Source organism: Lethenteron reissneri, chromosome 35, assembly GCF_015708825.2.
Source record: "Lethenteron reissneri isolate LAM-NWPU_2019-01 chromosome 35, ASM1570882v1, whole genome shotgun sequence".
Taxonomy (NCBI): Eukaryota; Metazoa; Chordata; class Hyperoartia; order Petromyzontiformes; family Petromyzontidae; genus Lethenteron; species Lethenteron reissneri.
The window spans coordinates 3,725,999-3,739,293 of NC_083813.1; the positions used below are offsets into that span (position 1 = coordinate 3,725,999).

Sequence of the window (13,295 nt, forward strand, 5' to 3'; positions counted from 1 at the left end):
GTTAATGATTGTGGTTCAGAAAAACAATCACCACATTCATGGGGCAGCCTGATACAAAGACAAAAATCTCCATCTATAGCTGGGGTGGGGAACGTCCAGCCTGTGGGCCGTATGAGGCCCGCGAAATCATTTGGTGTGGCCCTGCCAAGGCAACCGCAGGCGGGACTCGAAATTCAATACATCTAGGAGCAAACCTGGAAAAGCAGTTGCGAGTAGCAGCAACATCATCAATACCAGCTAACATCATCACACGCCTCACCAAAGAGAAGCAGTTCCAGCCATCAAATTAGGGGTGAGTTGATAAAATGTTTGACCAAATATAACAGGCAAATTTTTAAGTTACTAATTATGTATGGCCCGCGAATGATGTTATAAATATCCAAATGGCCCTTTGCAGAAAAAAGTTTCCCCACCCCTGATCTATAGCCTTAACAGACTGTTGGGGCAAGTGCTGTTAGCGGGCGCCTATGATGAAGGCTGGCACGGCACGCGAGAGGGTGACCGTTGCGTGCAACCCCTCTGCCTGGCAGGATGTACTGCCGGCCCGGCTGCGTGAACGCGGAGAGCGATGTCTACGGCTCCAAGGTCTACGCTGACGTGAGTCGCGCGCGGACACCCGGGGCACGCGACGCCGGCCTGGGGGGTTTCAACTGCTGTGGGCCAACGAATAAAAACTCCGGAGTTCCCATTCTGCGGGAAGTTCGTATGGACGGGGTTCCGTGGACTGTGAATATGGATTTTAATATGGGTTTCAGCCACCTGTGATTTAACTGAATTCTTGAGTTGCTGTGTTTGGTCTCAACCATTTAGCTCAGTTGTCCACGCTCCATGAAAAGTCAAATGTTTTATTTCTCCATTCATTTAATCAGCCGCCGGAGTTGTGGTGTGGTTCGAGTGCTCAGCTCACAGTGGGAGGTTTGTGAGTTCAGCTCCTGGTGAGCAGTCAAACCAATAACCCCTCCCAGTTAGATCAAACGAGTACCACTGTGCACTCAGGGGCACACGTGCCTCGAGGGTGATAATAACACTGTGTAACACGATTTTTGTTCCTGGGTAGTAAGTTGTTATTTTCTAATTGCGTATGCCTCAAAAGTATAGAAAATGGCTATTATTCCCCATAAACTTTGCTTTTGTGACCAGGACTTTATGTGAAGGAATGACAGAAATGCACACGTTTTCTCAATGAAAATAGATACATTTCAAAATATCACTGTCCTGGTCACAAAGCAAAGTTTGTGGTGAATAATAGCCGTTTTCTGAAGTTTTGAGGCAGAAGCAATAATGGATTTCCACCACTGGCTACGGGCCGCGAATGAAGACGAGCACCGGCCCGGCACTTATTTGAGCAAAGAGGAAAACGTTGACTCGACCGACCGTTGACTTAACTCAACAAAACACGTTTACGGGAGGACTCTCTCACTCGGCGAAATGTGGCCGCTGGCGGAGCGTTGTGTGCCCCGTGCAGCCTGGCTTAATGAGGCCCCTTGCGATTTCTCCACTTTTCCGTGGCTCGCCGAAAGAAAGCACGCTTCTGCGACGTACCGCCATCGCAAGGCTGCCCCCTCGTTACAGTAATTAGCGTAACTCGAGCACCAAGGGAGGCTGCGGCGATACTGAGAAGAAGGCCTGTGGGTCATGCAGCTCGGATGAAAGTACAAACGCACGGAAGTGATTCTGAGGGCTATCGGCACGGACGGTCCTGTTTCTCAGCTGGAATGAGGAGCCTGTTTTGTGCGTGTGGGGGTCTGAGCCCTTATTTTCCGAGTCCAAGAGCCTTATCGCGCGAGTATTTGTTTACGTTCAATTAAGGGATTGTTAAAATGGGGTGAGTTTTTAATACACCGCTACCTTTGTTGGGAAACATCTCTCCGCGAGTTTGCCCCGGGTAGAGTTAGAGTCTGCCCGGGGTAGAGTTACGCGTAATGCTGAAGGCCGGGCGAGGGCAAGAGCCTTTCATGACTGTGCAGCAGCAGCAAGCCTTTTGGAACAAGCCTCAGCTTTCTGTTGTGTCACTTTCACCACTGCATGAAGGCCATGTGATTGCTCGGTTTGCCTTGTTGTGGCCAGGTATGGTATTCTTAGGTTTTTTCGTTAAAGTCACGTAGGTAAAAAATAAAAAAATAAAATTAATAAAAGTATGTTATGTAGACTAGCCGTAGTCTCAAGCCGCACCTTAGCATAATAATAAAAAGGGGGCCTGTCCTGGCCCATCTCCCCCTCTCAACCAATATATATACGGGGTAGTATCTCTTGGAATCTCTCATTTACTTGATACAGCAAGCGTGCTGTGACGGTTCCACCTGAAGACGGAAGTTTGTGTTGCCTCCGAAACGTCGTGATTTTTATTTTATTTTACTTTTATTAATTTAAATTTTTTACCTACGTGACTTTACCGAAAAAACCTAAGAATATGAATCCTTGCAGTCACGAAAGCTTCAAATCTAGGCCAGGTATGGCTTTAACCTGGGAGGAACAATTAGGTGATCTGGTGGCTCAGCGGCATAAGAATAGGGGTTATAACGATGCCTAAAACTAATCGATTAAAACCGAGTATAACACTTATGACACATATATATCGAATCGTGCGTACGAACTTCATGGCTGGATTTGGATTCCCAGGCACAGCTGATTCAACGAGTGGTTATTAGAACCAGTTCTTGCCCCAGCCGCTTGCCTATACCAATCCAGTTACCAACGGAGTGAAATATGGTCAAATAACCCCATTGGTTGCCACAGCGTGGGATTTGATGCATGCTGTTAAATATATTGCATGTAACGTAATATCGGTCACAGTACCACTGCAGCCACTACAAATATTGTTTTAATTTCATCTCCTTTCCCCGCACCTCCGATTAGCACGGTTGGCTATGTACTGTGCGAAAGAAGTTCAACTTACACAAAACCCAAATTGTCACAATTCCTAGAATCATGAAGGCGATTTTTTTTTAGACCCAGCTACGAACCATATCAGAGTAACGAGCTGGCACAGCTGCGATGTTGTGCTCAATTTCTGGTTTGAAGAATCCATGATTAAGCCGAGCTCTTGAGTGAGTGTTGCAACACGAATAAAATATATATGCATCTTCACAGAATTCAAGCATTTGCCGAGCGGCCATCCACGCCGGGGTCATCACCAACTCGCAGGGCGGCTATGTGGACGTGATGCCCGTCGATAAGAAGAATCACTACGGCAGCACCCACCAGAACGGCATCCTCTCCAAGAGGTGGGTGGGCACGTGGGCGGGTGACACCAGTGGTGTGGACATTTTAGTTCAGACCACGATAAAATCCAGGAAGCAATTTCTCATCGAATGTGTTTTGTCGGATCACTGATGGACTGGAGCAGGCAAGTAACTGGTAGCCGCAGCCGTAACGAAGAGATGTTCTGGATGTGGTAGACTGGGTGCAAAATATTTTCCAATGTCACCAACCAGGACAGACCCCAGGTGAAATTAAGCCTTGGTCAAACCACCCCAATTTGCTCGATTTCGTGGGATCTCAGAAGTTACACGTGGTGGTATGTACATACGTTGAACTTCATTGGCACCCGTACATAGCTAACCGTGCTAATCAGAGGTTCCGGGGAAAGGTCAACCAAACACAAAAAGCAGTTATAATGAAATTAAATTAAAATTTTGGTGCAGCTTGGATGGGTGACAGCCTAGGCTTGCCAAGTGTTGTAAAGCAAGGGGCTGCAAGGTGGCCAGGAGATGGCAGTGTGGAGGTTTTCCACTCGTATGACCATTGGGAAAAATACTCGAGACTCGGTGAGGCTTTCCTGGGTAAATAAGGGCACTATTGTATTCTTACTAACATGAATATGGTAAAGTGATGCTATGCTTAGATCGCCTGACTCACAAGCAGAAAATCTAATTCAAGTTGGCATTCGACTGTTCAGCGTACCCCTGGGGGTCAATAAAATGATTACCACTTTTTGAAAATTCAGCAGTGGCTGAGACACCTCTCTGCGAAAGGAATGTGGAATTTCCACCACTGGTTCAGCAAAGCCGAGGGCGTTGAGCAGTGCCCAAACCTCATTGGAGCAGGAATGCACGTTGACTTTTTGACTTTTGACTTTGTTTATGAATATGAAATCCAAAACGGCGCTACATTTAAAAAAAATTTAAGAGTAGAGTTCCTCAGCGCTGCATACGGCTCAATTGCAGGAAAGCCTTGTTAGCTTTTTCATGTGAAATGTGGCAATTGTGTGCAACGTTCAAGGAAAAGTTGATGAATGCACTTTATTCGTAAAGTTAAACAGAAGACCTACCATGCTTTACAGGCATTACAGTAATCCATTCATTTGACCATTTAAAAAGTAGCTTAACTTGAAACTCGTTTGTATTAAAGAGCAGTTTTGTTTCAGGGAATATGACCCATCCTTTGGGAGTGGCAAATGCGGCAGTGACATTGCAAACTAGAGTCTAACATCACACAGAAGAGTGTGAATATTATACAGTGGCTAGCATAGCCCAGTGGCTAGCATGCTCTGCTTACAACCAAGCCAGTTTGAATGAAGTCTACTAAGGCTTTATTCCCACAGCCGGTTTTTATTTTCAATTCGGAATTAACGTACCATGTCGTTTCATTTGCTCTAAAGCAGATGCTCAGGAAAGTAAGACACTTGCCCACACAGCCAGTCGGAACGTACCAAGTTTATCTCCTGGTCCCGGATCAGTGCAGCACTTCAAATCGAACAAAAATTAGTTTCACGTTATAAATGTCACTTCATGGCAGTGTAAACGTCACTATATGGGAAGGCAGCAGTGGTTTTCCTATGAAGGCACTCATCCCCGCCATGGGGACATGGAATTTACACTATTGGTTTCGGACTGTAAATCGAGACGGGCTCACCACTCTACACCTGTTTGCGTGGGAAACAATTTTTGGCTCTTTGGCTACATCACTGCGCTCCTCCGAGGTCGTTTTTGAAAAGGGAAATGAATCTGACTGCCTGCCACTCCTCGATGCACGAACGGTGGCAGTGTGAACGGGGCAGCCCTCGAGTTGCCACGGCACTGCAGGCAGACGAGGCTCGACTAGAGGCTGCTCGAGGCCTACTCCGCCACGCTAGCCCAACACCTTCAAATAGGTGGGAGTATCCCACACTTGACCCCACCACATGTGTACCACTGAGTTGGACGGTAACATTCTCTTGCACCATCCTTTCAAATGCAATTCTAGCGGAGCTGGCGACCTCTGTCTTGGAAGTGCAGCACGGTGACCAGTGCACCATGGCAGCATTCCCAATGCACAAAGAATGGTCAATAATCACAGACAGTGACTTGCAGTCTCAGCCAAGCAATGCCTTGATTGGGCACATTCGGCTGTGCAGACACCACCCAGCCTCCCCCACCGCACGCGCAGTGTTTACACCAAGTTGCCCTGTGCTGCATATGTCCTCGATTGTCGTGCTGGAGTCCTGCAACGGGACGCTAAGTAAAGCACGCGTCCCTCTGTGCGGTAAACTGTGACGTATGCAGCCCACAAAGTTTATCTACAACATCCTCTGAAGAGCACAGCAAGATCAATATTCCTAACCAAAAGCTCTTAAACGTGGCCCAAACACCAGAAATGTGTTTACTCTTTCACAGCAGGAGAGGTTGATGAAGGAAAGCCCCTGGTCTAGGGGCCTATGCTGGGCGGGGCGTGACTCTCTTGCAATGCAAAATCTGTGCGGAAATGTTGCGTTCAGAAATCGTGGTTAGCCATCATGAGAGCTCTAATGCGTGTGTGATGCCAAACGAAGACAGCGCCATATTTATTATTTTAATGACCATAGGGTGGCACTCATCTCTACTCATGGCCCTCAGCCAGTGGTGGAAACTCCACATTTCAATGGCAAAGGCTGTTCTCCACACAGGACGATTTCTGTGGACTTTCCACAATGTGATACTCACCAGGAGTGATGATGGCTGGAGCTGTGGCGCAGTGGGTAGCCCTTTGTACGATGAGCCCAGCAACCGGAGTTTGATTCCCGGGCATGGGCTAGCATCAGTGGCGAGTGGTATCCGAACCGGTCTTGTTCCCTCTCAGCCCCTCCTTCACCAACCTGCACTGACCAGAGTGGTGAAGTATGGTCAAACAACCCCCATGGTCGACATGGGAGGGCGAGCAATGATAGGCTGAGTTGGCCACCTTCTGGAATTGAACTTGCAATCTTAAGATTGCAAGTCAGACACTCTAACCACTGCACCAATTAGTTGGATATGAACATGAATAGACAAGCATAAAATAAGTAGTTTTGCCAAAAAACATCTAAAATCAAATTCAATAAATTCATCAATAAGTTTGCAAACAATGAAAGAGTATGCAGATTGATCATTAAGTACATTAGCAAGTGAATAACTAACCCAGAAAGTGAATCTACAACAAGTTTATGACAATAGTTTACGATTGCAACGTGGACGCATGTTTATTAAACACCATAAATCCATTTTCCTGCATAGCCTGAAATTGTCTCGAAAATAAGTGTCAAATTGTTTGCACTTTATAATGTTTTGGGTTTGAGGGATTATTATTATTAAGATGTTGTACTACCAGGCCACACAACCATAACTCATTGCTGACCTAAAGAGCGATCATTCCGTGGGGAAGGGAAATACATTCTGTACATGAAATCGACTCATTTCCACGTGTCCTTCCATTCCAGGACACGGAACCCTGCGGGAGGCAAGGCATTCCGTGTATTTGTGGTCGGATGAGAGCTCAGGGGGAGGTGCAATTCCAAATCATCGGCTGCCTCCAAACCGCTGAGGGTACGACGAAGAGAGCGCCTAAAGTTTCCTGTGACCCGGGGCCTCGACGTCAAGCCAGACAACAGCGTGCCGCTGTCACACACCTGCACAGACATCCAGCCTCCTGCCACACATTTACCCACCCACGCAACAATATAGCTACCCAGCCATACAGCTGCCAAACTACCTATCTGCACAACAGCAATCATTCAGCCACACGGACACATAGCCACACAGATAACAAACCGTGTAGATACACAACCACGTCGTCACACACACAGCAACTTAGCCATAGCTATATTAAACTGCATAGCTATACAACCACATACCGACTCATTTAACCAAACAGACACAGCCATACAGTTACCGAATCACATAGCTACACAAACACCCAGTCGTACAGCCACACGCACAACCACTCAGCCACATGGCTACCAAGCCACATGGCTCTACAGTCACACAGTCAAGCACTCATTCATCTGTGGTCCAGCACATGAACAGCGTTGTTGACAAAATACCCTTAACATTCATGAACTCGTTTAATAGAATGCTCTTCTCTTCCCACCACGAACCCTGTGGTCTTGCTGCAATATGGTTTACCTTCAAGCTACACAGGGACATCTGAGTGTCCAACATCATTTGTTTGTATTTAAACGCTTTTAATTTTGCCACCGGGCTATCCGGCCATAACATTTAATCATGCTATTAAATTCCATGGCCGAATAGCCCTGGTGGTGACGTCTAGCTGCCGCGTATTTTTGAAGCCCTGCGTGTTGATTCTCATGCAAGGTTTGTGTTGACCGCTCCCGTATGAACCCCACGTCGACAGCCGAGTTGTGTACTGATGCTCGTGGTTGGTTGCACTGCGGTGGCAAGCGCAGTTCCTTTATGTGCACGGTAATCGCTGTGTGGCACACCCCGTGCCCGACACTTCCCGTCTATTGTCCGAGGCCCACCGTCGGTGTTCGGATTAAACCACGATAGCCGCAGCGCGTGTGCCGCCTGTGCCGCTTTGCGCTGCTACACGAGGCTCTGGTGTGACCCCCCCCCCCACCACGACTCCGCACTTCGGCGCGCCATGGACTGAGTCCAAATGTTAGGGATGGACAGAGTTGGAAGAGCCTGGATCGGAGCGAGCCTGTGCGTGCAGCATTCTCAAGCAGTTTTTTGTTTAATGTAAACATTAGGTTTAAATGTTCCCGAAGCAGCATCTGCTTGTAAAACAGCCTGCAGAGTCCACACGTGTAGTCCTCTTTTTTGTTGATACCATGGCTTGCTTTGCCTTGTTCAAAGGTATTTTTATAAAGACACCCTGTAAAATGATAATACATTATCATGGTCCGAGTACCTTTTAGAAACATTTTGTAAAATTATATGTAAAGTGCCCACGTTGGATGACTGTACAGTGGTTGTGTTTTAAATGCCGATGTTGGTAGCATGAGCTTAACAAGTGACGTGTTTTATACTTTGTATTTTATACTTTATGCTCGCGCGTGTGAATCATATTTATGCTGAAACAGAATGTACATGACTATATCACTTACAGCTGTGCTGGGTTAAGCTCTTTAATGCAATATTTCTGCTATTGTGATGAATTCTCAAGACGTATTTGACTTGGCTTTCGCTTCGTTTTTTAGCGTAGAACTTTTGTCGAGTGTACAGTTACATCGTCTGACCACATTTCTCCACCCGAATGTTTTTTGTTTGTTTCTGTTGTAAGTTTGTAATATATAAACCGTGGACCGCCACGACATTTGATTTACTGGTAAGCATCTGTCTCAAGTAAACCATTGGAATTAACAAACCGTGCATATATATTAATGATATTTTTGAAAAATAAAGGAATACAAATTTTAGAATTGAAAAAGAAATGGAAAGTGTTTTTGTTGTTGTATCACTGATCCCATCAATGGCAACTTTAGGGTGCAAAGATCACGTCAGTGTTGGGATTATTAATAAGCAATAAGCAACTCTTATAACAACTCTGGCTGTCGCCTGATGATGCTGATTGTATTTACTGGCGAAACGTCACGGAACTCGAATTGGCATGTTTTGTTTAAGTGACAAACCTCACTAATAAGTTGTGTCAGGTGGTGGCGGGTTTAATGACACATTCATGTTTACGTGATCTCACCCAAAAACCTCTATTTTAGATATTGGTCGTGAAAGCCTACTATGTGTTCAACATTAATAAGCAAGTCTGTAAAACATTGGCCAATTCGCATTCTAGGAGACCACCAATCACCCTCGTGATAAATGCATTCAGATTGAAATTGCTGTGTGTCTTCACAGCTTATTTCATCTTGATATGCTGTAGTTTATTTTTAAGTGATGATTGCTTCTGGCTATGTAAACCGTATTTATTTAAAATGCAATATCACCTTCACTCCAGGGGGTATCAAAACATTGTACACTAAAATAAAATGCAAAAACAATACAATTATGTTGAAGTAAGAGCCATGAGAAATAATGTTTAAGTAAAAGCCATGAGAAAATCGTGAGTCTTCCACTCTCCTAAACACACTGAGGCTCGCAGGGTGCCGGATCACTGCCGGCCAGGCATTTCAGATCTTTGGGGCAACACTCGAGAAGGTCAGACCCCCCCCTCCCCCCCCCCCCCCAGCGTCGAGCGCAAGAGCCGAGGCTGGGAGAGTGGTAGGACCTGCCATGAAGAGCGTGGCGTGTAAACCCCAGTCGTGTGAGAGATCAGTCGGGCCCGCCGCAGGTACATCGGTCCAAGACTATGCAGAGCTTAATAGACCAGAATATATAATGTATACAGCCCTGCGCTCATCGGTGAAATAATCATCATCTGCAATTATCAATCCACTGTTGGATGAAGCCGCCACCTTGCACGTTCCTGCGATGCAACGATCCATCCAGGACCACCACGCGAGCCGATCTCGTCGCTCCATCTCCTCCGCGAACGTCCTCGTGGATGTGTTCCATGTGCCTTTGCTGCCGTTGCGTGATTATTTTTGATCGTTTGGCCATCATCGCTTAACGTGATGAAGTACCGAGGTTGAAGACACCATTCATGATTGTATAGTGTACATTATAGTAACTAAATTAAATAACGTAGAAGGGAAATAATAAAAATAAAACATCATTTTAAAATGTATGTTGTTATGTTTTAATTTTATTATTTCCCTTCTACGTGACTTTACCGAAAGAAACAAGAACATGAATCCCTGCAATCACGAAAGCTTTAAATCGAAATAAATTAAATAAATACATTTACTAATTGCTTCAATTTAGAATTCAAGAGGAGGCATTTTGATGTTGAGACCAACTAGCCTTCTGCTAGGACATTACAGTTTGGACTGAGAGTATAACATTTTGCATGTGGAATGGTGTGTAAGGAACTTGTTAATGTCAAGTTTAAGTGGCTCATTTCTATTGGTGGCCCTGAGCAAGTGGTGGAAATTCCACATTCCTATGACGGGGGGAGGGGATCTATCCACCAGACCAGGATTTAAACTCTCCTCCGAGTGTTCTAACCACAGCGCACTGCACATAATTTAACATTTGGCTTTGATTAAACATTAATTCATGTTTGCAATATTTTTTCGATTTTTGTTCCGATTGCTTTACTTCATTGCTCTACTTGCCTGTTTTGATTGTTTTCAGTTCGGTGTCCCAGCTCAATCTTGCAAAATGGGACTCTATCATTGGTGTCAAGAGTTCTCACCTGGTTAAACAAAATAAACTCGATGAAAATTCTGTCATTCTCACAGCCCTAAATGAGAATATTTTAACAGCAAGTAAGGCGTGCCATCAGTCAGCGATAATGAACAACATTAAGATAACGGCTAGAAAACAATAATTATTTTGCGGGCACATGCGTCGATCACAGCTGCGCTCAGCCAAACAAAAGAACGCTGCACGGTCTTGCCATAAACGGGGGGGGGGGGGGCTCAACGTGAGTAGGAAATGTCCGTGAACCGCAGCTGCCACTCACCCCGAGAAAGATGATGACATTTTGCTCCATGGGATCACGCGATCACTTTTCCAGAATCAGTGGCCCAAGACACTTGCTTGCGCGCTTACGACCGTGCAAATCTTTCGGTCGTTTTTTAACCCACTTCCCGTGATCCATTTTGCACACAGACTCGTTGTGCGTGACAATTCATTTTCGTGAAAAAACTTTCCAAAATGTTACACTTTTTAGGAAAAAAAAATTATATTTAACTACCAATTGCTTAATGGTGGCAGGCAATCATCTGACCCATAGGTGGCAGTCATCTCAAGCCAGAGGACGAGATGACTCTAGCCGCCACGCATATAAAGGATTTATAGTGAAAAACTTTGTTTTTACGGGTTAATTTTTTTTCTTCTTCTCCAGATTAACTGCCACTTATTATTATTATTGATGGTGTCAACGGGAGACTTGTGCAACGTTCAGACCTTTTGGGATATTTGTTTAGCATTTTTATAAACGCGTGGATGTTATTTCAGGATGTGTTTGCCGAGCTTTTAAAATATTCGTATCTGAAATACAATGTGGATTACACTATGTAACACAATATTTGTTCCTGGGTACTAAGTGTTATTTTTTTAATGTTTATGCCTAAAAAGTATTTAAAAAAATGGCTATTATTCCCCACAAACGTTGCTTTTGTGACCAGGACTTTATGTGAATGAAAGACGCAAATGCACAAGTTATCTCATTGAAAATAGGTAGTTTTCAAAATATCACTGTTCTGGCCACAAAACAAAGTTTGTGAGGAATATAGCCATTTTCTGTACTTTTGAGGCATTTGGCAATTAGGAAATAAAACTTACTACCCAGGAACAACATTTTTTAGTTACAGTGTTATTTAACTTCACAATGCCAATGAAATCCAATTTCCTTTATATAACCAAGCAATAATGGCCCAATTGAGATTCATAATCTCTCCAGAGGGGAAACTTGGTTTACCAACGTGACATATGGGAAATTATTTCTGCAATTTATTATTTTGCAACTTAAATGTAGGAAACGAAAGTTAAAGTGTGTATCAGCCTCAACGGTCCCCAATCAAGGCCATCTACGATGCACAGCCCATGGTGATCCTCTTGCTGTTAGCCGCACAGCGCAAACCTTGGCCAGCGATGCGGCCAGCGCCATTCCACAGTGGCCTCCGGCCCCAAGACCGGGACCCAGTCACCGGCAGCAGATGTTCGGGATTCATCCTCGAGTCTGAGCCAGTTTTGCGATCGGCTTAAAACGGCGTTGTTATTCCCGAAGAGCTTCCTCTGTTGTGTGCGATCAGCTTTCAGAATCAGAATCAGAAACGGTTTATATCGCCATGTAAGTTTGCACAAACAAGGAATTCACTATGGCGGGACGGTGCATACATTGAACAAGTAGGAATCTTAACTTATATAAAAGGTATGCACTCTAACTATACTAACGTTACAAAGTATAAGTAATACCAAAAGGCTAAAATCTTTAAAATTATGAATAAGTAGACCTTATAAAATGCGAATGTAAAATGTTAATTAGCCGTATTAAACAATCTTAAAATACAAAAATACAAATAAGATTACACGTTGTAAGTATGGAAAGGTGTAATTATGTAGATACAATGTTATAGTAAGTGTAACAGTCATTTTAAGTGTAAAAGTCATTTTAAGCCCTTGGCCTTGTTAAGGAGGCCAACAGCAGATGGGAAAAAACTGTTTTTATGACGTGAGGTTTTGGCCTTGATGGACCGCAGCCTTCTGCCGGAGGGGAGTAGCTGGAACAGAGAGTATCCAGGGTGCGAGGAATCGTCCGCAATCTTCCTCGCTCACTTCAGGGTCCTCAAAGTGTGCAGGTCCTCAAGGGTTGGTAGATTACAGCCAATCACCTTCTCAGCAGTGCGGATGATACGCTGCAGTCTGCTCTTGTCCTTGGCAGTTGCAGCAGCGTACCAGACGGTGATGGAGGAGGTGAGGATGGACTGAATGATAGCTGTATAGAAGCACACTATCATTGTCTTTGGCAGATTAAATTTCTTCAGCTGCCGTAGGAAGTACATTCTCTGTTGAGCTATCTTGATAAGGGAGCTGATGTTCAGTTCCCACTTGAGGTCCTGGGAAAGAATAGTGCCCAGGAAACGGAAGGACTCAACATTGGTGACTGGGGAGTCGCACAGGATGATGGGGGTGAGTGGGGCTGTATTCTTCCTGAAGTCCACAACCATCTCCACGGTCTTAAGAGTATTAAGCTCCAGGTTGTTCTGGCTACACCAGGTCACCAGGTTGTCAGCTTCCCTCCTATAGTCAGACGCATCCCCATCAGAGATTAGCCCAATGAGGGTGGTGTCGTCCGCAAACTTCAAGAGTTTGACAGACTGGTGACTGGAGGTGCAGCTGTTGGTGTACAGGGTGAATAGCAGAGGGGAAAGGACGCAGCCCTGAGGAGATCCGGTGCTGATTGACCTGGTGGCAGAAACTTGTGATCCCAGTTTGACACACTGCTTCCTGTCAGACAGGAAGTCTGTGATCCATCTGCAGGTGGAGTCTGGCACGTTCAGCAGGGAGAGCTTGTCCTGAAGCAGGCTAGGAATGATGGTGTTAAAAGCCGAGCTA

The 13,295-nt window shown here is 45.1% G+C and overlaps 1 protein-coding gene across 1 annotated transcript in view; it reads left to right on the forward strand.

The window, feature by feature from the left end:
• LOC133350823 (cysteine-rich secretory protein LCCL domain-containing 1-like) overlaps positions 1 to 8,614 on the forward strand; it is a 48,754-nt gene extending 40,140 nt beyond the window's left edge. The window contains exons 13-15 of the mRNA XM_061565584.1: positions 531 to 597; positions 3,091 to 3,224; positions 6,653 to 8,614. Of these exons, the coding sequence (XP_061421568.1) occupies positions 531 to 597; positions 3,091 to 3,224; positions 6,653 to 6,704 (253 nt within the window). The 3' untranslated portion in view covers positions 6,705 to 8,614. The remainder of the gene's footprint in view (positions 1 to 530; positions 598 to 3,090; positions 3,225 to 6,652) is intronic.
• The last annotated feature ends 4,681 nt before the right edge of the window (positions 8,615 to 13,295 follow it).